We start from the raw sequence: 27,943 nt of genomic DNA on the forward strand, positions 1-27,943 counted from the left end.
TACTTCAGTTTGAAAGGCTGAACTTGGCAGCAACATTCAGAACTCCTGACATAAATGAGCACCATTTGATCCAATAATAGATCTCAATTTGCATCTTGAAGGGAGAACCCTTCAGTTGCAGACTGTGCTCTTGTTCAGTTAAAACAGCTGCAAGTTATTACGCAAATAATTAATCATTTTCAGCTTTTGCCTGTCAAAATTTCCTTCGATGGACAGGTTCCAAATTACCCTTGTTGCAGATAGTGTATAATGGACAAGCATTGTGAAGTCATTTAGATTGTTCAAATACGGATATTCTTACTCAAAAATAGCAAGGAACATCGCAGACCAACATGTCCAATTGTTAACTCCCAGCACTTTGATCACAAGTGTGATGTTTCTCTTATTGTAATAAAGAAACTTGGGTTCTTTTAAAACGACTATACTTTATTAGCTTTCTCATGACTGTGTAGAGGCATCCATCTTGAATTCCCAATCTCCACCTCCCTCTAGTGGTTGGGAGGATCTCTATCACCCTATCACAACAACAAGAATTAAAGAGCAAAGCTGGATGCTTTGCTATTTGCTGATCAGTGAAGTGAAACATGAAAGTCTGCAGATGTTGCCACTGAGGTAAAAACACAGGAACACCTCAACAGGTCTCGCAGCATCCATATGAAGTAAAGAAATATTACTGAGTTTTTGGGACTGAGCCCTTCCACAAAGCACCTTCACAAAAGAAGGGCTCAGGACTGAAATGCTGGCTAAACGTATATATGTCTCCTATGGACACCGCTGACTTCCTCCAGAATTTTTGTGTTTTGGTTGATAATAGATTCCTGTTATTGTCACGTAATAATACATAAAAATGTCATGTGCGTGATCTACTTCTGCTTTTGACTGCCATAAGGCAAACAAAGAGTCGCATTGCACAATGCCCCTAACAATAAGGGAAAGGGAAGCAAGAGAGTGCTTTTAGGGACACTGAATATCTGTGGATTCATCTCCAGTGCTCCTGCAGTCTCACAGATGCCAGTTCAAACCAATGATAGTCCGAGCTCCAGATCCAAACCTCTGATACAATCAGGAAACCTTCAGCACCCAAGTCCAATCAGAAGCCCTTCTTGCCCTCAGCACTGTCTTGAAACCTGGTTGTGATACCTGGTTCCAATGAGCCAGCAGCCTGTGTGGGTCCTTCAAGCACATGTCTCTAGCAGCCCAGAGCCTGTTGGGGAGGGGTGGGGGGTCCTTCAGCCATTGAACCCTTGCTGTTGTGGTCACCTTCCCTGTAGAATCATCTCCCATGCTTGTCCTTCTCAACCGGGGTGGGGGATGGGGAGGGAGGGTTGTTCTCCCCATTCCTGATGCTCTATGCTAGTCTGCTGCTCCTCTGGAGTCTGCACCCCTTCATGGTATGCTGCTCAGCAGAGGTGCCTTCACCATGTGTGCAAACCTTGGGGGTTGTAGATGTTTAAAAAGACCATCATCTCCTTTAACAGGCTGTTTAAAATCTGAATGGATGTGTCGGCATTATGACAAGGCAGTAGGACCCTGCGGAGCAGCTCTGTGCTTCTGTTCCCCCCTCTCCCAGATCCAAACCAGTGGCTTCGGCAGCACTACCAGACTACTGGTTCACTAATTTTTAGGTTAGATTTTTCCTGCTTCTTGTGGACAAGATGTACCTTGGCAAATTTTCACATTATTGGGTAGATGCCAATGTTGAAGCAGTGATGGAACAGCTTGGTCAACGGTGTGGTAAGTTCGCGAGCTTAGTTCTTCAGTACTGTTGCCAGAATATTGTAAAGCCCCATTACCCTGCATTTTTGAACCATGTGGAGTGAATCAAATTGGCTTGTCTAACATCTATCACATTGGAGACCACTGGAGGAGGCAGATATGGATCAACCACTCGGCCATTCTGACTGAAGTATCTTGCAAATGTTTCAGCTTTAACTTACATTGATGTGTTCAGAATATGGACATTTGTGGAGCCGCATCCCCCGTGAATCAATTACAAGTTCATCACCATTTATGAATGAATGTGACAGGAATGTGAAGCTTAGACCTGATCAATTGCTTGTGAGCCTGCTTGACTCTGTCTAATGAATGCTTTTTACAATATCTGGTGCACAGGTAATCTTGCAATAAAGTTTCCCCAGGTTGATTTCTCATTCTGAGGCTTGCCTGATGCTGTTCCTGAATGTTCCTGTACTCTTCATTTAACCAGAGTTGTGTCCCCAGTTTGATGATAATGGTAGCACTGAGTATATGCCGGGTCATAAAGTTTCAGACTTGGTTGAATGCAATTCTGATGATGTGCACTGTTTTGCAGATACCTATTTGATTTGCCAGATCTGTTCACCATCTACTCCACTGAGCATGATGTTGGTACCACACTGCATGAAGAGATGCATTCTCACTGTGAAGTGCATCTTCAACAATACTCAAGAACATCAATGACAAAGAGTGGATGAACTCAGAGAGCTGAGCAACGTTAGCAGGAGAAACAATGGTCAATGTTTCAGATCAGAACTGGTCATCCAGACTCAAGAATTTTCCCACAGTTTAGCCAGCTGATTGATTTTCCACTCAGATTCCAGCTCCTGCTGCCTCCTATGGATCACCATGCAGGATGGAACAGCCTGCTCGAAAGGTGCCCCATCCGCCACCAACCCATAGTTTATCTTATCCACAGGATCCAATGCACCAACTCACCAAAACACTCTTTCCAAACACATGCAAGTTTGAAGAACACCCAAAATGTGTGAACATCAGCATCTGGAGGTTTCCCTCCAAGCCACACACCATCTTGACTTGGAAACATCAACCTTCCTTTACTCCCGCAAGGTTAAAATCCCGGAACTACCCACCTCACAGAATCATGGGTACGCCCATAGCTCGAGCACTCTAGCAATTCAAGGCTGCTCACCACTACTTTCTCATGGGCAACTGGGGATGGTCAATTAAATATAGGCCCACGTCTCTTGAATGAATTAAAGATTATGAACAGTGATGTACATCTATCATTTCAAACTCTCCTCCAATGCTCATGTCAAGTTTTTATTTTTTTGTGTAAGTAGCTAATAAAGAGAAGAACCAGGGCAATCTATGGATGGAGATAATAATGATAGCCTTTAAGTAATATTGTGACATGTCTGATGAAGCGCTAAAACCACTGACAAATTCACAATCTCATTACTCTGACAAAATATGGGTAGACCACAATGCTGATTTGCCAGTGGACTGAACAATTTTCCTTTCTTTACAACCCTATGGTCAAATACTAGTTGAGCAATCTACTTTGTTAGAGTTAAGCCAGGGGTTGGCGAACTATGGTCCACAGCCAGCCCGTAAACCAAATTTATCCAACTGGAAAAGTACCACGTGCACCTGGCCCACCGATACACGTAGTGCAAAAAAAAAAAAATTCCAAAATGGAACAATTTAAATATGAAATAATAGACATGGACCAACAATAGCTTTACCTATATGGGGATCTGCACATGGATTGGTCTGCGGGCATCTGCATAGGTGTGGATCTGTGGGGCTCTGCGTGTGTGTCTGTGGGCCTCTGCGCACGCCTGGAGAGGCAAGGCTATGCTCATTCGTGGGCCTACAGGGGTCTGTGCATGCACGGTTCTGCGGGGCTCTGAATCTACGTGGTTCTGTAGTACTCTGCGTCATTTTTGGAAGGAATATGGTTGCTTTAACTTTTTTCTGTGGATTGTTTCTTGATAAATTATTATCAGTTATGTTCATACATTGTACATTACATACTTCAAGCAGAGACAATAAAATACATTGCATAATTTTTTTTCAGTATTTATTTAATTTATGAGAGCATCAGTGCGGCCCGCCATTCAATCACGAACACACCATCCGGCCCACACATGGTAAAAGGTTGCCCGACCCGAGTTAAGATAAAAGGATGATCATTTGTTATTCTGTCATTTGTTAAGTGGCTCTTCAAAGACTGTTTTCAATTGACATTAACTATTTTTTGGCAATTTGGAACCAATGCCACTACACAAATAAGTGGACTTTTATCAAGCACAGTGCTTTGGTGCTGCATAAATAACTAAATTTGGTTCAAGGACTCACAAGGACAAAGATTTGTGGAGATAGTGATTGGACTGTCTCTGCTGCCATTAACAGTGCAAGATTGCATAATGCCTAAGTGACTGAATGACCTTTCTGCCTTTATTCAACTTGTCTTCTGTGTTTCTTTGTACCTCTGCCTCAGCCACGATAATTCTGCTCACATTTGGCAAGCCACTTGCGGATAAGACTGTAAGAACCTGCTGTCGATCAAACATCCATTCATTGGCTTATTCACCAGAAAAAACAAACAAACATTGCACCAAGGATCTGAAGCGTTCAGTCAAATGGAGGAAGGCAAGTATTGAAACAAATATTCAGAAGGAAAATTGAAAAAAATAAAATAAAATAAATCAAGATGGTGTGACAGAACAGCAGGTTAATGCCCCAAATGCATGTGATGGGGAACGTAACTCGCACACAAAATTCTGAACAAAATATTTTCCTGAAGCAAGACCAAGTCTTTCTCCATTGGGAAGGAAGAAACAGAAAAGTGACAGGCAAGTTACTCCAGGCTCCTTTTAAATGAATCTCAGCAGCTGGGATTAACAACCACATGGGCGTAAATTGCTGTCTGTTTTGTTAACCAGGAAGTGATGCAAGACAGCAGGGAACCTCCAATTTGGGAACAAATAAAAATGCTTGAGTCTTGTAGAATCCTGTGCACTATTGCTGAAAACATTTTAAACAAATTGCTTTATTAAGATTTTACCCAGACGTTATTCTTTTTGAAATAAATGGGTTAATACTATTTTTAAAATTTATATTTAGACATTACAGCATGGTAACAGGCCATTTCAACTCACGAGTCTGTGCCCCCTAATTTACACCCAATTAACCAACACCCCCCAGTTCGTTTTGCACAGTGGGAGGAAACTGGAGCCCCCTAGGAAAATCCATGCAGACACGGGGTGAACGTACAAACTCCTTACAGACAGTCATGGATTTGAAACCTGTTCCCAATAGCTGGTACTGTAAAGGCACTGCTCTAGCTCGATGCCATCCATGCTGCCCCCTATACCTTTGTTAAAATAGCTGTCAAGGAAATTTTATGTGAAAATATTAATATATAGGTGACTTTAAAATTTTGTATTATTATTTTGTACACTGAGAAGGTGAAAAAAAGCAGAAGCAGTAAAGCATTGCTAGTTTTACTGATCTAATCAAGGTACAGATATGTTGACACTGAAAAGCTATTCACTTGCTCATAATCACCACGTGTAATTGTAATATAACAAGCTAATGAAAGTGAATTTGTAAAATATTGAATCTGCCATCCTTCCAGTGTTCAAAACATGCAGCACAAGTATCTACCCAAAATGATGGAAAATTGCTGAAGTATGTACTCTTCGAGGACAGCAGAAAAAAATCCAATCCAGCTTTTCCCTGCCCAATCAATCTGCTCTCAAACATTAGCAAAATAATGCAAGTCGTGGTCGATAGTTCCATTACTAGCATTTACTTACAAACAACCTCCAAACCAATGGCCATTTCAGGTTTCACCAGGTCCTCTTAGCTCCAGACTTCTTCAGATGCTTGTTGCAAACATGAACAAAAGAGATGAATTGCAGAGGTGAAAGTGACAGCCTTTAACATCAGAGGAGCATTTAACCATGTGTGATTTCATGATCACCAGTAAAAGTAAAATCAGTGGGCATCAGAAGGAAAGCACACCAATGGTTGGAGTCATATCCCATTGAAAAGAAGACTGTTTGGTTTTTGGAGGTCAATCATCCCAGTCCTGAAACCTTCAGGACAGTGTCCAAGGCTAACCATCTTCAGCTATGCAGCACTAAGTGAGGACATTCACTAACAATTGTATTGTGATCAATTACATTGATATTTCTTTGTCAAATGACATAGGCCTTGGGCTGTATGCAGGAAGAACCTAACAACATTCAGGCATGAGCTGATGAGTGGCAAGGAACATGTAATACCATACATGAGCCAGAGAATTTAACCACTTATGTTTGGCATTCATCACGAATACTATGGCTATGTCTCCCACCACCTGTACCCATACATCATTGACCAGAAATTTCTACTGTGCCAGCTATTTAAATACTATGATTACACAACCAGGTCAGAGTCTAGAATTTCCAGTGGGGAATGACTTATCCCATAATACACAAAGATCTTTTCATTATCTGCAAAGTACAAACCAGAAATACCTTTCCGTTGACTGGATGAGTAATTCTCATGAGGCTCAATGACAATGCAGTCCACTTGCCTGGTGGCAGCGTTTACCATCTATAAAATAGCCCTCAGTTACTTACATGGGCCAATTCCTCTCAAACTAGTGTCCTCTTGCAACTGGAGGGAGAAGGGCTGCAGGTACTTGGGAACAGCACACCATGCACACCTGCAAGGTGTGTATCCTTTTAATTTTGATAACTATTAACATAAATATCATGTCATTGAAATCTAATCCTGAAACTCCTTAACCTCATAAGAAGGACTGCAACAATTCAGGAAGGTGATTCACCATTATTTTCTCAAGAATGATTAGGATTGGACAATAAAGGTTGGCCTTGCTAACAATTTCCAGATCCAAAAAAAACGAATAAAGGTATAGTGTAACAAATAATGAGATAAAATGTGAAATAAAACAAACAATGAAGGTTAGTGACATCATCTGCCCCACTTTTGGGGATCATTTAAGAATGTTTAGATCAGCAGCTGAGTTCTCCATGTAACTATGCAGTATTTGTACTCTTGATGATGGCTATGCAACTTCCTGACTTTTCTATTTTCATTCAATGGATTAAAAATAGATTTCTCCAGACACTTGGAGGATGACATCCAAGAAAAAAAAAATGGTGATGCTTGGTAAAAGTGCAGGAAATAGACCAACCCATGACAGCCACGACATGAATTGATTCCTCAACATGGAATCTATGATTAAAATAACCAAGAAGAGAGGCAACGGCATGTTTTTGCATGTTTTTTTGAGGATGGTGGTGCATCAGTTGCCATCGGATAAAATCTTCTCAACCAAGGTTCCATTTTCAATGCAAATTCCTTTCTAGAATCTGATCTCAAACTACCAAGTCCAGTCTTCCATCACTTCAGACTGACAAGAAATTGAAAAGGTCAACTGGTAATTGAACAGATTATAGAAGAAGATGGCATCCACATTGAAGTTCTAAACAGCCCACAAATTCACAATCTCAACTACTATATCTGGGTGAAATAGGCAATACCTGGAGATCTGGCAGTCATCATTATTCTCATCCAAAAAAAAGACAGATAATCCTTGTATACATGCATGTTCAGAGGCCAAGCTCCAAATCAAGTTCAGCTGGTTCAATATGCCTTTGGGTGGTAAGAGGAAGCCTGAACATCCAAAGGAAATCTGGGTGGTCACAGAGAGAATCGGGAAACTTTACACAGACAGCTCTGCATTTTTCCACTTGCAATGATCCAGACCCTACTTGCTTCACTTTATTTTACAGTCACATGTTCTGATTACAGTAAAAACCTTATCCAAGCATCTTAAAAAGTTCCCACTCTCTGGTGACTTTCTGGATTTAAAATTTCACAGAAAACTACTTGGTTAAAGTAGAGTCACAAGATAAATCCTAACAATGGTCAAATTGGGTTTCTAGCATGTTAACATTACAGGCAAATCACCCTCATACCCAATCCTCACACTTTGCTTGTTCCTTCTGCTCCCCATCTTTCTCCTCCACTCACAATTTCTTGACTGTCAAGAAACGACAACTATCAGAGTCAAACCTGAGCTGTGTGCACTTGTCATTGGTTTGCCACCACAGCCAGCTTGGCAATTTTCCTCCAACCCTGGCATTTGCCTGGTTTCTTCCACATCACTTCACTAAGCTTCTTTTGTCCAGCTTCCCCCCAAACCACTTTACCCCAACCCCACCCTTTCCCTAATTTCAGATTTGTTTCTGTATCTGATTTTCTCCATGAAACCAGAAACACAATAATTTGCTTCTGAGAAACTAAAATTCCAGCTGTCCAAATGATGATTGTTGGCCCATTTTACATTTTTTTCTGATTTTTGTCCCTGCTGAAAACTTTAACTGCTTTTTCAATTTAATATATGCTAAACCATTGCAAAAGTTACAAGAGTTTTGCAGTCATCATAGTTTTTTTTATAAATAATTCTAGCACTTAATTTATTTTACTTTAATATTAACACTTGGTTTTATTCAATTACATACTTTTTGTATGAATATATTATAATTAATGTTATATGATTTTAAAATTACAAGTAAAATATTCAAAAAAATATTAACACTTGGATTAAATGTAATTCCCATTTGGATTGTCAAGGAAGTTTGAAACTCTTGGTTGACTGAAGTTAAGGTGATAGACCATAAATATGTGAAGTGCAGCAGGCCAAGGGCAACTTGTAAAATTCCATTGTGTGTGAGGCAAAAAGGTATTATGTGTCATAGGATTGACCCACGTGTTTACTACATACAAAATCCTTTTATTAATTTGCTGTGAGAATGTAGGAAGATTGATCTCAAATATTACAATAGGGAATCATAGTGGGAGGCTAGCATCAATTGTTAAAATTTGTACTTGTATACTATCCAGAAATGGCAATGATAAGAAAAGCACCACCGATTTTATCTTTATTAAAAACACCAGTCCATAGTTTGAAAACTGGGATCAGGGAGAGAGCTATATTTTCTGGGCATAAGCACATCCCAGATAGACAATCATAACTAATCATCTCGTCCTCCAAAATCATCTGAATTAATTACTTCGGCCATTTCTTGGGTTCCTGGGTAAACAGCGCTACAGCAGACTGACAGAATCCATAATTCCTTTTTGCACAGAAGCGCTAACTGACTTTGCAGGTCGAGTCAACGACCTTTCAATGAGCAACCCATTCATAAATGGCTTCCTGCGCAACTGCAGCTGCTTGAACCATACAACCTGTCCGCCGCAATTTGAATCATCAATGGCCATAGGGCGCACACAGTAACAATGAAAGCGCCAGTTACGTTTCGATGTAATATTGTCCCGGCCTAGAAGTTTCTCTCCCCATTGTTAACCCTTATGGCTTAAGATTATTGTGAGACCGACCATTTACAGGTGATAATAAAAGACTAAAACTCAGATGTACAGAATATGGATGTTACTGTGTATTGGAAGCAATCGTTCCAGACTTCTGCCAATTTCCTATGCAAGAAATTATATCTTTTAAATATGACTTGTACATATAAATGACTGATTGACATCAGCCATTTTCCTGTCTTTAGAAAAGAGATATGCAAAATGTAAAACATAAGCTTGTAACAATGTTCAGAGAAATGCCTATTAGATTTTTATGTAAGAATATGCCTCAAATATTGTACTGTTTCACCTGAACCTTCGAATGAGGTTCTGGTATTAACTCCGGTGACATTGGGTCGCCCTGACATTAATATCACTCCTTCCCGCTAGCGTAATTGTAATAAAGGTTTTTGAATTGCTGTGTGGTTCTTGTGCTTGTCTTTCTATCTTGGGTAGAACTATCACACAACTCTGGGGCATATCCAATTCAGGAGATAGAATTTGAGATGTGCTAATGGAGCATGGTAACAGAGACGGATTTTGCGATGGTAGAGATTTTGGACCTGAAGGAAAGTTATAGCAAGGATAAGATAGGAATTTAAAACACTCTCTTGCATTCAGTTCCTTGTGCAGACTTCCATGGGCTGGAACTGGTTAGGCAAGTCAAATCTAAAGATAACAGAGACAGACCTAAATATCACGAGAAGCGCTGCTTCAATGAGACTTGTACATCGTTTCTAGAGGATACTAAAGTGCAAATCAGGATTGCAAAAGACATGGCTGGGTATGATGGCAAATCACTGTGCATGTCTAGATTCTTTCCCAGGATACGAAAAAGCAAATGTAATGCACAGTGCAAGTGGAAGGAAATCTCCAAACTTTGAACATAAACAATAAATACAATGTTACCAATTCATGTATTCAATAATGCTAAAAGCAAATAGTCCAAAAGATCAATTTTTGGATATATCTAGAGGCAAAGAAAAATTATTCGGGACCATACTGATATGGAATGAGTGAAGGCATTAATTTTAATAACATGCTGAAGCCTTGAATGCCTCTCTCATAGTCTTGATGATCCCCTTGTTTGCACTTATCTTGTTTTGAAGTGGAGACTCTGCCTCTGAGCAGTGGCAAGGGTTCCACGCCAGTTCCTCTAATGCCCCTGACAGGCTTTGATGGCTGGCAAAGTTGACAATGGAGCTTTGCTGCTGTTAAAACTCTAATTGACTTTATGGTTTTTAAATGGCTCGGAATTATATGAAAATTATTAAAATAAGAAAACCACATAAAATGTTTTTTTTTTAAATAGAATGAACAGAAACTTACCTCCTCCTTTGCCTTTTAATCCTTTGTCGTACAATCCCTATTGAAATCAGTGGGGTCTCAGATCCTGCATTAAGGATCCAAAATTGGTGGCAACAGGCACATTCAATTTTTCAATCTGAATAATAAATCTCAGACTAGCCCATTTCACAGAGTTAGCATGAATGCTTGGGTCTTATTGCAGTTTTAACTGCCGACTGTCAATGATTGCGGCTACAACCATAAGCACCAGCCAGTAACATTTGGCCTGATGCCTTTCTGGGGGGCTGCAAATAATGACAGAAATATAACACCTGGTTTATAAAATATACCTATCATATGATTCTGGGAGTGCCAAATGACAATTACATTTCCATGAGTAGCAATTGACTCCAAAATGGCAAAAGTCACCAGTGTATTTGTAATTAAAATTAAATCCAAGTAAAGATCAAATTCAAAAAATTGCCACCAATATTTGTGATTTAAACAGAACATAGTTTAAAATTAGTATGCACAGAACTGATTGCAATTGAGAGAGAATTTGGCATGGCTCAGTATCAGCAAAGTGAAGCATTTGGTTCCCATTGCTCAACAATGCAAACATAAGTGTGTCAGAACATTTTATTCCCTCTCACATTTTTACATACATACAATATCCACTGCCATTTCATTGAGTTGTTATGACCCAAATAATATTTTTAATGAATCACTTTGAAGATCATCCCAGTCTCTGTAATGATCACATCCTTTCTGTAATCTCATCAAAATACTCCATTAGTGAAGCATAATTTGCCTTGAACAAATATATGCTGGATTTCCCTAACCACTGTGAAATTATTGTATCACAAATTCAGTGGAAAAAAACATTAGATCATGTGGTTGAGCATCCAGCATAAGTTGACAATTAAATAGTGCAGATCTTAACTCGAGAAATGTATCAGAAGAATGAAATATGGGTAGCAAGAAGTTCACATAGATTTACTAACTTGATACCTCGATTAAATTTCAACCAGCAGCATATTAAATGCTTTTTAAAAATGAAAATCTCAGTGCCTCAATAATCTTCTGCCTTGTGTCTGAGAGAAACACTTCCTCAGCATCATAACTGACATCATCACATAATTGCTATGGGATTGGTTCTTAGTCAGCACAGATAGAGAATCTTGATCCAAAGAGTATCACTGAAATCATCCACCATTAACTCTCTCCTGACGTTGGTGAACATCAATCCCCAGTTGGAAGAAAGAAAACCTATGTTACCCACTTCATTGATTGCATCTCTGTGGATTCATCACACTTGATTTGCCATTGGGTGGAAGTTGCCAAGAACAAATTAAGGTAAGAACAATTTAATAGCACAAAGTGTCATTATGAAGCAACAACAATCGCTGAGCACAGAAATTATCACTGATCCCATGGAATCAGCAGCTGGACTCAAACTTCTATTCGAAACTAAACACGCCTCAACTGGATATGAACAACATAATTTTAAAAAATCTTTTACACCATTGGGAATGGCAAATGAGCTTTATGGTAATTGCAGCCACAAAAGTCAAACAATTATAAATTTTAATCAAAGAATATTGCCTCCAATCATTTTCAGGGCTCAAGGCCCACATTCATTCAGTCACCCAGTGTGCATTCACCTGACTCCAAATCCTGAACATCAATGCACAAGTCACCAACCAAAAGATCTTGCAGCCAATATCTTTCAAACTGTGAAAAAAATCTTTACTTTAAAACATCAACAGACCCCTTTTGGGGTCTGTTTGTGAACCTGGAATGTTTGGAAGAAGATAATGAAAATACATCATTTTGAGAGTACCACACTAGGTTCATTTGGGAGGTTTTTTGTGAAAGGTAAAATTCCACAGTATTTGTAAGGACTGCTCTGATATTATATCAATCAATGGACAGAATACACTTGCTCAATATTTAAAAGCAATCATCAGTGTATCTGCAAACTTTTTGAACACAGAATAATAAAAGGTTTTCCCGTAGTTAGGGAGAGGAGTTGTAAAGTAAAAACACAAAATGCTGGAGAAACTCAGCAGGTCAAACAGTGTCCTTTATACAGCAAAGATAAAAATACATAAACAACAGTTTGGCCCTGAGCCCTTCATCAAGGTATGAAAGAATGTTGGCAGGCATCTGAACATAAGGATGGGGAGGGGGGGGGTGGCGGGGAGTGTGATTTGGGAAAGGTAGGAGATGATAGGTGGAGAAGGGAGGGAAGGGACAGCAGTGATCAGGGGGAGGTAGGATGGCTGGGTGGGTGAAGAGGAAAGGGAGGGGGAAGAACTGGAAAAACTGGAAAGGGGGAAGAGGGAAAAAAAGGTGAGCAGGTTAGCAGAAAGCAGAGAAGTCGATGTTAATGCCAACTGGCTGGAGAATGCCTAGACAGAAAATAAGGTGTTGTTCCTCCAATCTGTGGTTGGTCTGAGTGGGATAGTGTATAAGACCATGGACAGACATGTGAGCCTGGGAGTGTGACTCAGAAATGAAATGGTTGACTACTGGGAAGTCTCTATTGTCATGGAGGGAGAGGAGGTTTTCAGTGAAGCGAACATTGAATTTGTGACTGGTCTCTCCGATGTAGAGAAAGCCACAAAGGGAGCACCAGATGCAGTAAATCAGCTCTGTGGATAAACAAGTGAAATGTTGCTTCACTTGAAAGGCCTATTTGGGGGCCCAGACCATGGTGAGGGAGGAAGTGTGGGCATAAGTGTGGCACCTCCTGTAGCCACAGGGGTACGTGATGGGTGATAAGTAGGGAGGGAATGGGAATCGCGGAGGGAAAAAGTGCCGGAAATTCCAATGGATGATCTGTTGGATGCAGAGGCTGGTGGGTGATGATTCTATGTTTGTTGTGTCTGGGAGCAGAAGGGGCAGGGCAGATGAGCGGAAAATGGAGGAGATGCAGGTGAAGGATGAGTTGATGGTGGTGGAGGGGAAGCCACATTTGTGGAAGAAGGCAGACATTTCAGAAGATCCGGACTTGAAAGCCTCATCTTGAGAACAGATGTTATCAAGATAGAGAAATTGAGAGAAGGGGATAGAATCCTTGCAGGGGGCAATGTGTGAGGAAGTGTAGTCAAGGTAGTTGTGGGAGTTGGAGGTTTGTAATACAAGGAAAGCTTGTCTCCCGAGATGGAGACAGAGATGGACCAGGTGAGTTTGAGATCGGGGTGGAAGTTGTGCATTAAGTGGATGAAATTGACAAGCTCATGCAGGTGCATGAGGCAGCCCTGACGTAGTCATCAGGGAAGAGTTGTGGGATCTTAACTTGTAGGCTTGTAGCATGGATTGCTCCACAAAGCCCACAAACAGAAAGGTGTAGCTGGGTCCCATGCTGGTACCCATGGCTATTCCTTTAATTTGGAGGAGGTATGAAGAGTTAAAGGAGAAGTTATTTCAAATGAAAACTAGTTCTGCCAGGCAGAGGAGGGTAGTGGTAGAGGGTGACTGGTCGGGTCGTTGGTCCAGGAAGAAGTGAAGTGCTTTCATAGTTTCTGTGTGGGTGGGGGAATAGAGGTATAAAGGGATTGGACATCCATCGTGAAGATGAGACAGACTAGTTTGGATAATCTGAAAGCAATTAAGAAATGGAGGACATATGAGGTATCGCGGATATAGGTGGGGAGGGATTGGACCGGGGAGAAAAGATTGAGTCAAGGTAAGATGAAACTAGTTTGGTGGGGCAAGAGCAGGCAGATATGGGTCTGCCTGGATGGTGGGTTTTGTGTATCTTGGGTAGAAGGAGATGTGAAGAATGGCTTGGATCTGCAGTCAGAGCTGCCTGTGCACAACTCACTGGTAATGAAGAAAATGTAAGAAGGTTAATGCTTGGTTAAAACCTAATGTTGGAATCATGTGAGATGCCACAATTGCAAAGTTGATCTAAAATGAGCTACATATATGGATTTTAATGTGAAAACAAATTTGAGACATTTGCATTAGTTTACAAATTCCAGGTAAATCTATTTGGTTTTATGCTTCATTACAAGTGGTAGGTTTTAAGATAATATATTCAGAAGCAATCAAATGATTATTTTTTTCCCCATCATGTCATCCACCTTAACTGATGTGCATTCAATCTATTCATTGAGTTGCTGAGGATCAATTCAAATTGAAGTACAAAATTCACTGGTAAATTACTATTTGTTTGGTAATCACAACCTTGCTTGTAAATATACCACACAGTGACAACAGAGACGTTATTTACAATGCAGAAATCCCTGAGGTTTCAGGCAATTACATGGCTTGCATTTGTAATGAAATTTATTCGTGTTCTGATAGCCATTGTTAAACATTGCACACAAAAGAGTGGCCCTGTCGCGTGGAAGTTTTCGAACAAGTGTCTTCAGTGAATTAGACTGAAATGCACACCACCTTTTGAATAGTGGAGTCCAAGGCAGCAGTGCCTTAGCTTGGCTGTAAGCAGAAGCAGGTATACGACAACCACGCAATGGACCACAGAAACTCTTGTACAGTTAGCACCGAAGAATAACAGAATGTGAGCTCAATTGAAGTATCAGAAGAACAATCCACAGATTTTGACCTCAATGTCTTAAAATTAAGTTTAAGTTAATTTATCCATTATTTTCAGAAGATATTTTGGTTATTTAAAATTCCATTCACACATGACTGTCCTTTGTTCAACCCCAAATTAATTCTTGATTATATGTGCATGTAATGGTTTTGAAAAATCTTCAAAGGCAACCAGTTTATTTCAACACTCCTATGGTACCTGAAATATCGTATTATGCCTGTATAACATTATGGAATTACATTCACCTACAGAGAGAACCATTCCACTGATGGTGCTTTAGCCTTATCCCTCCTCTGTCTTATCCGACCTGAGAATGATGCCTCAAACACCAGGCTGGTGTTCATTGATTCAGGTTGGCATTTAACATGATCATTCCCCATAGGCTTGTGGAGAAGCTGTCCTCACTCGGATGCAACACCTCTCTCTTTAACTGGATGCTGGATTTCCTAACGGAAATTCCTCAGGAGTTTGCGGAGGTCTGGTATGACATCAGAAACCCTGGCAAATTTCTACGGAGATGTGGTGGAAAGCATGCTGACTGGCTGCATCATGGTCTAGTGTGTAAACACCAATACCCCTGAGCGTAAAGCCCTCCAAAAGGTCCACACCGCACTGTTGCTCATGTTTCTGTTACTCCCTTTCTCTATTTCTCCTTTCCTCTAGCTCTTTCTCTCTCTTTCTTTTTCTTCTGTCTCCTTTCCTCCCGCTCTGTATTCACATCAATTCTTCCTCTCCTGTCCTTTGTCTGTTAGTCTGTGCTTCTCCCCTTGTTCTGCTTTCCTTCTCATGAGTCTTTTAATTTAGGCACCTGCTTGCCTTTTACTCATACTGTGAAGGAAATTCTCAGCCCCGAAACGTCAGTAACATATCATTACTTCCTATGGGTGCTGCAAGACCTGCTGAGTTCCTCCAGCATTTTTGGGCATTTACCAGATCACATCAACTGCAGACTTTCATGTTCCACTCCTGTTGTTTATATGAGAACACTGCCATCTGGTGGCAATAACAACAACTCCTCAAAAAGCACAATGTATTTTAAATTCTATATCTAAATGCACCTAATTAAGTAGACTTTAAAAAATTAACCTTTTTATACAATTGATAGTTACCAGTTGTAAGGCATTATGATCCTTAATATGGGTGATTGAATGAAAAACAATGCATACACAGGTTCAACTATGTGTAATGGTAGAAACACAAATCACTCTTGACAAGGATAACAGCTAATCCACATATTCCTTTTTATTTTTACTTTCTAGCTATCCTATGAATATTGTGTATCTATACCCACGACACCTCTTTTCCCTTTTTGAAAAGCATCATTGCCATTATTTAACCTAATCTTTCTGAATTCCTTTTGCTAGCTTTGCATCCACTTATTAAGTTGAAGAAGTAATTTCTTGACCAAATTTATGAGAATTCTGTGGTGTTTTTTCACTGAATTGACTGAACTAATTTACTTCTGGAATAAACATGATGATCACACAAGTTGTCAATATTCCCTTCCACATCTCATGCAGGAAAAAAAAAAGTGACTTATAACTTCACACACAATTCTCTTGTTTTTTTTACAAAACCTCTCTCTGTCCCCATTATTTCATTCCAGCATCCCATTTTTATGTTCAAGTTACAAAGTGGTGTAAAAATTTATTCTTCCTGGCTTGCATCAAAAGATTGTATTATAGAACATTACAACACAGTACTGGCTCTTTGGGCCACGATGGGGTGTTGACCTATTTAAACCTCCTCCACAAAAATTTAATTCTTCCCTACCTCACCCTATAACCTACTTTGTTCATACATCTAAATGCCAATTTAAGAGCCTTTTCAATGTCTCCAATGTATCAAATTCCACAACCACTCATGGCATGCCATTCCAGGAACCCACCACACTATGCAAAAAACATTTTCCATCTGACATCTCCCCTAAACTTTCTTCTATTTACCTTAAACAGGTGGAAGTTGATTTTGTCAGCTCACGATAAAGATGCTGGCTTTCTGCCCTGTCTATGCCTCTCATAATCTTATATACCTTTATTAAATCACCTCTCATCCTTCATCACTCCAGAAGCCCCAGTTCAGTTAACGTTGCTTCATTAGATATGTCATCCAAACCAGGCAACATTCTGGTAAATCTCCTGTGCATCCCCTCCAAAGCTTTTTCATCCTCCCTGCAATGATGCAACCAGACAAGTTAACGTTGCCTCATTAGATATGTCATCCAAACGAGGCAACATCCTGGTAAATCTCCTGTGCATCCCCTCCAAAGCTTCTTCATCCTCCCTGCAATGATGCAACCAGACAAGTTAACGTTGCCTCATTAGATACGTCATCCAAACCAGGCAACATCCTGGTAAATCTCCTGTGCATCCCCTCCAAAGCTTCTTCATCCTCCCTGCAATGATGCAACCAGACAAGTTAACGTTGCCTCATTAGATACGTCATCCAAACCAGGCAACATCCTGGTAAATCTCCTGTGCATCCCCTCCAAAGCTTCTTCATCCTCCCTGCAAGAACACAATATTTCAAGTGTGGTCTAACCAGAGTTTTAAAGAGCTGCAACATTACCTCAAGGTTCTTAAACTCAATATCATGACTAAGAATGAAGGCCAGCATACCTTCTTTATCTCCATACTACCTTATTTATTTCAAATTTATAAAAAAATTAAACTTTTTTCTATTCTCCGCTAAAGATGTAGATGAATTCATCTCAATTATGTCGAATCTTCTGCTATTCAGAACTCAAAGGTTATATGGACTGTGGTATTGTTCCAAAGTTGAACAAAATTAATGTCTCATTGCTTCATTTGAGTATCCTTTTTGTACTCTTCCAATATTTGTTTCCTTCACAGTTCTCATGACCTTCTGTTGTGGATAATATGGTGAAATTATCATGCATTTCTTATTATTCCACTTTGTAAAGCCCTTAAATATCTAAGACCAAGTTATTTGGTAAACTATGGCATGAGAAACTGTACCTCAGTTTTCCAATAGTATCCTTCATTTTACACCAGTCAATCTGCTCAAATCAGTCCATTTCAACATGCTTTGAACACTCATTTTAATCATACATGCTTTGATCTTATTGGCCAGTTCTAACTCTTTAGACATGTCTATGCTAGTTTGACTTTGCAATCTTTAAAGTTTGCTGGTGCCATTGCCTTCATAATTTTTTTGTCTGCTCTTTGACTGGTTGCAAACAATTTGCATTAGCTTCAAATCCAAGATAAACAACAGATTGAATTTTCAAATTGTAAGATTTGGTTCTTTTGAGCTTTACATTTATTGATGTAGTCATCTCAATACTTGTAATATTAAAATATTTTCTTCTTTGGTAATTGTGGGCATTGCTGTATCCTTTTGAATGCATTGCCAATGATCTTTACATTGTATTATCTTGTCCAGGGTAAGCTGAAGGACTATCAGAGCTGATTTCAAACCACAAGGTTGTTTTGCAGTTGAATAAAGACTTAGGTCTGCTCATTGACAGATATTGTTGACTCTCCTCTTAATGCAACTGAACAAAGGCATATGACAAATGTTAACAACTGCCAATTCTGCATTGAGATCCCATGAGGGTAAAGTGTCAACATCTGTTTGGTTCACTGTCACCTTATATTTACCACACAGATGAGCAGTTTTGTCTGATTTAATTACGACCACAGTTGGCCTGCTGAAGGCTCTCTGATTAATCTTCACGTACTGATTTGCCATCCAATGCTGTTAATTGGAATATTCACAGCACAAACATTTGCAGTTCTATTTGTTGATTATTGTGGTACCTTTAATCTTTCATTTGGCCAAAATTAAAAATATAAGAGCAAATGTTGGTCTCTAGTCTCCTTAAGAACATAACTGATCCGACTTTAACTTCAAAGACTCTGCTTTCACCACTCTCTGAGGAAACTCCACAGACTTACAACCCCATGAGAAAAAAAAATAATGCATTTTCTTTGTCTTACATGGGAGACCCCTAATTTTAAACAGAGATCTTTACTTCAAGATTCTTCCTCAAGTTGAAAAATCTCCAAATTCAACCTGTCAAGATCCCTCAGGATCCTCTATGTTTCAATTGTTCCCTTTCACTCTTCTAAAACCCAAATGATACAATCCTAGCATGTCCATCATTCCTCTTCAGACAATCCACCCCATTCCAGTCAAGCGAGAAATATAAAGATCTATAGAATGAAACAGGGCCTTTGGTCCTGCATTGAACATTGATTACCTACTTACACCAATCCCATTTTTTATTCTCTGCACAATTTCGCTTAGACCAGAATCTGCTACTTACCTACACAAATTTACAGTTAATCTTCCTTCCTCCATGACTTTGGGATGTGGGAGGACACCAACATGGTCACAGGGAGAGCATGTAAATTCCACATAGATACCAACCGAGGTCAGCATTGAACCTCCTCTGAACTGCACACATTAGACACTGTTGGCATTAAGCTAAAGATCTCTTTGGAATGTTTATCTGGAACCTTGGTTCAGAACAAGCATAAATTACTGATGTTCAGTGCAATCCAGAAGTTTTCATGAAAATGCAGGATATCATTATGACATTTAGTAATAAGCAAAAGATATTGAAGTGCACAGATGCTTTTTTTTTCTCAATTCCTGTAACTATTAGTAAAATCACATTGGTGGTGTATTTTCTGAACACAGGAGAAGAGTCTGTCTTAATATCATCATCTTGTTAATTTAGCCATTACTCATACACATTATGTAGAAACTGGTAAACTGAAAAAAAAACATTAATGCATAATCTCAAATTTATACAATATAAGTGGCTGGAGACCAATTTGGGCAACTAGTAAAATTCACATTGATGTCATTTAATGCTGGCTTCATCGTCATACCACAAATGGAACTAGCAGAAAGTGACATATGACTGTCAGGCGAGAGATCGATGCAAGATATTGATCCCAGGAAAGAGACGAGCTCGAGATGCCTTGGCTAAGGAACTCTGTCTGGGTCCTCCTGTTTCTATTATTCTTCTTGCCCAGTCATCCCGACGTAACAAAACCACACAACTTAATGCTGAGCTTCCTGGTTAAAAAAAATGCATCAAATCCAAAACATTCCAAATGTGACCAGTCTTCATTTGTAAGGAACTAATTCAGCTTCCACAAAGAGCCATCCGTTGATTCATAAGAATAGATTATTTAAAACCAGATCATGGGATGAAAAACAAATCACCCATTGAATGTAGAACTAAGATTGAAATCCTTAGAGATTGGTGGTTGACTGGTCCTGCATGGTGGTCTAGTCCAGAAGGTTAAGACACATGGAATCCAAATTGACTTCGTCAGAGGAGGCAGAGAGGATTTTCTAACTTGTTTGTACACGGTGGTATACACAGGGATTGATGCTTGGACCCATTTTTTTTTGTTATACATGTGAATGTTGGAGTTTGTAGATAACATAAAAGTTGGTGGACAGCAAGGAAAATTACAGCAAAACATTGATCAGATGAAAAGTTGGGCAGTGCATTGACAGATTTAAGTTAGTTCTGAAAACTAAGGTGATTGATAGGAAGTCAAATGGGGTGAGATATATACAATAAATGGTAGGGAACTAAAGAATGTTGAGGAACAGAGTTACCCTGGAGTTGGTCCATAATTGCCTGAAAGTGATGACACAGATAAATAGGAGGATGAAGAAAGCATATTACATGCTTGCCTTTCATGCAACAGGACACAGGATATCTTGACCCAAAATATCAACTATCTCTTTGCTTCCATAGATATTGCCTGATCTGCTGAGTCCTCCAGATGTTTGCTTTTTGGTTCGCAAAAAAAAAGGAACTGAGACAAAGGTACTTTGAAAAGAGCGCTTTGTGACGGCTTGTACAAACATTGTTCGTTATACACAGCCTGTCAAGCTAAAACATTCCTCCAAAGCCTCACATGGCACATTGAGTGCTTCATTAAATCAATGCTTCGCTGTTACTTCTTATTTAACTTACTTTGGCATCAGAACGACACTCCTCTGCTTATCAAATTAATGCAGTGACTATAGAAAATTTGTGCAGAATTTTGTTCCATGCAACACATATAAATATTACTTTTAGACAAATAAACTCAGCAAATTTATTACCAAGCATCGCTCGCTGCACCAGAAAGAATGGAATTGGCAGGTTGTATATTTATACATTTGACATTGCAATTGTCTCTTTATAAAATGAATGCACAAATAATGAATTAATCCATAAATTATTCCATTTTCTGGCTGCACTGCAATCTGTCATATCAATATTTATAGCATTGCATTAAGTTCAGAATCACATTAGCACAATACATTCTAAACATAAGTGCGTACTTACGGTCATTGCACAAAGTGCCAATGTACGAGGTCATAGTGCAGTCACAACTAAAACCATCCCACTGCTGCAGACAGACACCTTGGTTTCCACAAGAATCCTCTTGACAGGTTGTACTTGGCCCTGAGTCAGAACACACAAAAACGTGCATTTTTGCCAAAGCTTATTGTTAGTGCGACAATGTTAAATTCTGCATGCTTTCTGTCAATTGTAAACTTGACAAAGGAAGGAACATGGATAAGTTAGGTGCCAGAATGAGTGAAAGATTGTTGACATTTCTTAAATAGTTACTAATAGAAATTCAAATCTTAGGGATATGCAAATTAATGTACTCAACATACTAAATAACTAATACAAACATTCAAGACTGAAAGCCCCATGATAAGCAATACATTTTGAAATAGCTTATTGATTCTGAAATTTTGATTTAAAAGTAATCGAGTTCCAAAGCAGATAATTGTTGTTTGCATGTTGATTGCACAGACATGGTTTTCAGTCTTGTTTTGTACAAACACACAGCTATCTACCTTGCAAGTCAGCTTTCATCAATGCAACTTTGCCAGCAAAATAAAAGCAAAATATGTAAAAGGTTAGTAAGCAGTAGTAGCATGTTAGCAAACATTAGAAAAAATTCAGAGCGTTCATGCTGCTATAAAGGAGAGAAGGATGCAATAAAAAGCAAAAGATATGATAGCAGCCTTTTATCATCTATAAACAAGCCATAAAGAAGAAATTATATACTGCCATCACAATGCTATACTTTGCCAGAGCACTGCAATAACTAGTGAAGTTTAAGAAAACCATTTAGGTAAGGGAAGTTTAAGCAAGCTGTATAAAAGAAAATTACTCACACTAAAGAAAAAAACTAAACATTTCAAAATTATTTTCATTAACACAACAGTGTAAAGAATCACTAAAGAGATGTTTTATTTCCCCCCCGCTCATGTCATTCCTATGTGGATCTCGTGACCACCCTTTCCTGTTCCCTCCACAAAATGATTACCATATGGCCATTTTTTTTTGGACAATTGTTGACAGGTGGATGGTATATTTAAAATATACTTAATGATCATTTTGGCACAATAGAAGGATTGGCCTTTTCATCTCTAAACCAGAAGATTGCAGGACTCCTCAGGATGAACTTAAATCTTAGGCAAAATTGGGCTTATTTGAGAATTACTGCACTCTCTGGGATGAAATATTATGCCTTCTCTGGTTCAAAATCTTAAAACTGATGTTTTGTAGGACATTCTCCCAAGTTTTCCTTCCACAATACTATTATCAAAATGATCCTTATCTCTTATTATTTCCAAGGTCTTGATGAATTCTTCATAAAGTTAGAGTAATTTACAACATTGCAAGAAGACCGACCTTTCATCTATCCTCTCCAGGGCAGCCAAAAAAGAGCCTGTGGGTCATAGGCTAAGAGTGTATGAAATTCAGCACCAGTTAGTTATCAGGAATGATAAAGATATTTCCGAGAACTTATGAGGTTTCATGTGACAAATTAAGCTGAGGGTGAATAAATTAATGGAATATAATTCAAAAATTAAAGTTTCCAGGCTATGAAGTGGCAATAGACAAAAATGAAGGATACTGCACGTTACCAAACTGCCTGAGCTTCTATTGTCATTAGTCATGAAGAAGATGTGTTGTATGTAAGTCTGGAAATATAAGAGCTACCCAAGTGCTCAAAAGGTTGAAAGGAGGAAAATATAACTATTAATACCAATCACTGATGTCAAGGGGATGCAATTTAACAGACACTTGGCCGATTCGCCTCAAAAAGATGTGACAGGTGAAAGTGGTATGTGAGTGGAAAGAAAAAGGTTGAAAACCACTATGGTAGAGGTAATACTTAGAGCAACAACAACATAAGATATTTCTCTCAAGGCACACCACTGTTCCTAATCGTCACTGGAATCTCCCACTTCTGGTTGAAGCCTTCAGTCAGTGGTAGGATTTTCGACTCAAACTCAATCATAACTTTTACCACAAAATACAAAACACTTATCTTTTATTTGTGGGTGTTCTGAAACTGTCCACTGGTGCTTTTAAAAAAGAGAAAACTTCAAGTTCTTTTTTTTCCTACCATCCTTGGAACACGATCAGGGCATGGAATGTAACTGTTTGAAGAAACTTCCTTCTGCCATTTTCTCAAGGAAATTGGCAAAAAACAATAATTGATAATTAAGGAATGTAAGAATTGTCCACATTCCAAGAACAAATAGTAGGATATCTTAGGTTTGGATTTCAGAAGAAAGAAATTCATTTTCAGAATCTTCTTTATCCAAATGCTATTTCAAGATCTTGTGAGAAGTGTGGCCCTAAGATTCGGATCAGGATGGAATTGGGATACAATCACAGTCCAGTTTCTGCAACATACACCAATTGAGTTCAGTCATGGAAAACTTATTTATTTCCAGTGAGGTGGGAACATGGGTTGAGAGCTTAAAGGTCTATGTATACCATCTAGTTCAGATGTCAACTAATATCTTCAGAACAGTGCAGGAAGTAACTGGAAAAGAAAATGCAAAGGATTGCAGAATTGACATGAAAGTTTAGATGAGAAAGTTTATTTATTCTGGTCATGCAGTAAGCTCAGAAATAGATCTCTGAGCATGGTGTTGTACAGTGGAGAAAGTGTGGTAGCAGACTTTTCTATTACAGGTGCTAAATGTGCGGTTTATTCAATTGTATGCTTCAGAGAAGGAGTCAATAATGTCATGGAGCTTGAACTCTGAATGTGTATTTGCAACCATCATCTTTGTACTGCAGCGGCACAGATGAAGTTAGGGAACCTTACATCAGGGGTGAGGTGATATAGTACTGTAGATTAGAAGCAAATATGTTTGAGATGAGATCACTATTCCAGTGAGAAAGAGTGAGAAAAGTGTTGAAGCAATGATGCAACAGAGCTTGACACTAGTTCAAGTTAAGTTCAATGTCATTTGATTGTGCATATACAACCTGACAAAACAACGTATCTCTGGACCATAGTGCACCCACAGAGACATTGCTACACTCAACACACAAACAAGATATATACAAGGCAATCCAAAATAAATAAATAAATAAACACACACACAAAAAATCAGTTATGGGTTTCTAGGATTATTCAAGACTCTCACTGTCTTGGGGAAGAAGCTGTTTTCCAGTCTGGTTTTTATGCGCTTGTACCTCTTCCTTGAAGTTAGTGTCTGAAAGATACCATGGACTGGATAGTAAGCATCCTGAATAATTCTCAGAGCCTTATCTAAGCACCACTCCCTGTAGATAATATCGATAGAGGGAAGGGAGATCCCAGTGATCTTCTCAGCAGTTTTGATCAGTCTCTATATACACCTCTGATCTAATGCTTTGCAGCTATTATACAACACTATGATTGCAGCCAGCGAGGATGCTCTCCATTGTGCTCTTGTGGAACATTGTTAGGTTGGCGAGCAGTTGCCTTGCCCACTGTAGACCAGTCCCTTGGCACCTGCTGCAATTGTGTTGCATCCACTGTACTCATGGTAGTGGTCTGCGTGTGCGCGAGCTCCGGATTGGTGAGCTGGAGTTCAATGGAGTCCAGGTGCAGTACAGCAACCATGTACAGAGCTCCCACTTAACTGCAAATAGTAGTAAATAGTTATTGTTATAACCTCTCCTTTTGAGTCGTGTCGTTACTACCACATCCACAAACATGGTGTCAGAAGTGGAATGGCAAGTATCCTGAGCTTGAGGCTTTTCAGTCGACTTGCAAGTGAGGAACCAGCACCATGTTGCAGCAGTCGCCATGGTGGATAGATTCAGACGACCCGACCCATTCATCTTCGAGGGTAACGTTGCCGAGAACTGGCGTATTTTCAAACAAGAGTATGATATATTTATCGTGGTGGTGCATAGTGACAAGACTGCCTGCACCAGAGAGTACATTTTATTAAATCTGGCAGGTCCGGAAGCTATAGAAATGGGAACAGATCAACCCATGCATCAAGTCAACAAGTCTAGAGGTATACGGGGTCAGCATGATCAAAACCATGCTGAAGCTGAGGTGCCACCTACAAGGACAGTTATATTTCCAGATGTTCTTCATTGTCCACGATGATGTTATTCCTTTGCTTGGCCTAAGTGCATGTATGGACATAGGACTCATCTCATTTAGTAGAAACATTCACCAAGTATGCCCCTTTGAAGATGATTTATTGTGAAAAATTTTCTTAGAAAACAGTGATCTCTTCTCAGATGAGTTTGGGAGGCTGCCGGTAACATATTCCATGAGACTCGACCTGGAAGTAAGACATATGGTTTGTCCAGTGCATTGCATATCTGTGGCCATGAAGGACAATGTCAAGGCTGAGCTGGACAGAATTAAGGAGTTGGGCGTAATTACTCTGGTTTCAGAGCCAAATGAAAGGGTTTCCTTCATGGTAGCCACCAACAAGAAGAATGGGCAAGAAATCTGGATATGCATTAACCTGTGGGACCTCAGCACTGCCCTGAAGAGACCTCACCATCCGATGCGCACCGTGGAAGAAGTTGCTGCACAAATGGCTGGAGAAACCGTATCCTCAGTCCTAGATGCCAAGGACTTCTTTTAGGAGATCACACTTGACCACAACTCATCTTTACTGACCACATTCAGCACTTGTTTCGGTTAGTACAGATTTCTGCAGATAACATTTGGAATTAATTCGGCCAGTGAAGTGTTCCAGAAATCCATGGAACCGATTTTTGCCAGGTACCCCTGTGCCATCACAGTCGCTGACATACTCATGGGTGGCGTGAATGTAGAGGAACCTGATGCCAATTTTAAGAAAGTGCTCAATCATACCAGAAAGGTGAACCTGAGGCTCAACCCCCTCAAGCACAGGTTCCGGCTGAACCAGGTCAGCTACATTGGCCACGTTTTTACCAGCAAAGGCCTGAAAGTGGACCGCTCAAAAGCTAAGGCAATCAGCGAGATGCCAGTGTCGGGGGATGTTGCAACCCTACAGAGGTTTCTTGGTATGGTTAACGACCTGGGCAAGTTCATCCTGAACTCAAGTGAACTGACTGCTCCATATAGACAGCTTACGCACAAAGATGTGGAGTGGACTTGGCACGAGCAGCAACAGAAAGCTTTCAACACTTTAAAGAAACAGATGTCAAGCCCACCAGTTTTGTTGTATTACGGCATCCAAAAGCTGATGCCTAGCAGTATGGGCTTGGTGTGGCATGCGTGCAAGATGGAAAGCCAGTGGCCTATGCTTTGAGGTGACTCACCGATACAGAGACCAGTTGAGCGCAAATTGAAAAAGAATTGTTGGCGGTGGTATTTGCCTGTTTCGCGTTTAATGACTACTTCTATGGTAAGCCAGTGACCATAGAGAACAATCACCAAGCCCTAGTCACAATATTGAAGAATCCCATACACACAGCACCAGCGAGGTTACAGAGGATGATGCTCAGGCTTCAGAAATACAATATCACCCTGATATACAAGTGCGGAAAAGAGATGCACCTAGCAGACATGATGTCTCGTACCCCCAGAGACTCCACTGTTCAACAGATTGAGGAGGAGGAGGATTTTGACAGTCACTCACATATCCTCGTCTCGCCTGGAGGAGCTAAGGAGGCACACGACAGAGGATGCTACTCTAAAGACCTTGGCACTTTCATCAAGGGTGGTTGGCTGAACAAGCAGTGCAGACTGCCACAGAGGGCTATTACAGGACGCATCTGTAAACCGATCCCCAAGTACAAAGACTGATCCAGGTCAGTTGTGTTCGTTGTATAATGTTAACTTGCGAACTGAGGTTAATAACGAAAGGGGATGTAGACCAGTCACTCGGCACCTGCTGCAATCACATCGCAGCCACCGTACTCGTAGTAGCAGTCCGTGCGTGCACGAGCTCCGGATTGACGGGCTAGAGTCCAGACGTGGTATGACCACCATGTACTGAGCTCCCACTTACCTGTAAATAGCAGTGAATATTTGTTATAACCTCTCCTCTCGAGTCATGTCATTACTGCCACATTCACAAACACCCTCCTCAACCTCCTAAGGAAGTGTAGGTACTGTTCCACCTTCCTGACTAGTGAGGAGGTGTTGAGGGTTCAGAATAGTTCATCCATTGAATGGACACAAGGAACTTTGTGCTTCTTCGTTCTCTCTCTATAATGGACCCATTAATATGTAGTAGGGAGTCAATATGCATATGCCCTGTTGTCTGCCCTGAGTTTGGGTCTGTTGTGGAGTCATTATGCAAGGTCTGACTTTAATCCAAGTATGGAGACAAATTTCCACATGCAACAATTTCCTCAGTTTCTCTGAATTGATAGATCTATAGTCTCTTGTAAGGGGATTGCTGCTGTTCCCAGTTTTTATATGAGCTATCATGGTGTTTAATGGCAACTTCTCTGTTAGGAAGAGATGAAATTGGAAGGAGGACAAGAGAGACATAAAAATCAGTGGACATTTTTTGCTCTTTGTATTGGGAGGTGGAATAATTGGAAAACCAGTATTACGTGGTAGATATTGGCATCATATTGGCAATATACCAGGTGAAATGGTTATGGGAAATTGCTCCCGACCCTTTCACTGAGGGGATTTGAGGAGTTGGGTGAAAATGTGAAGGGGTGGGTGAATAGGGGCTTATAGATGGTTTTAGTGATGCTTTCTTTCC

At 39.9% G+C, this 27,943-nt stretch overlaps 1 protein-coding gene across 17 annotated transcripts in view; it reads right to left on the bottom strand.

The window, feature by feature from the left end:
* nrxn1a (neurexin 1a) overlaps window positions 1-27,943 on the bottom strand; it is a 1,705,359-nt gene that overhangs the window by 719,117 nt on the left and 958,299 nt on the right. For all 17 annotated transcript variants that reach the window (XM_069931396.1, XM_069931400.1, XM_069931399.1 and 14 more), the window contains one exon: window positions 21,297-21,416. In XM_069931396.1, the coding sequence (XP_069787497.1) occupies window positions 21,297-21,416 (120 nt within the window). The remainder of the gene's footprint in view (window positions 1-21,296; window positions 21,417-27,943) is intronic.

Source organism: Narcine bancroftii, chromosome 4 (genome assembly GCF_036971445.1).
Source record: "Narcine bancroftii isolate sNarBan1 chromosome 4, sNarBan1.hap1, whole genome shotgun sequence".
Taxonomy (NCBI): Eukaryota; Metazoa; Chordata; class Chondrichthyes; order Torpediniformes; family Narcinidae; genus Narcine; species Narcine bancroftii.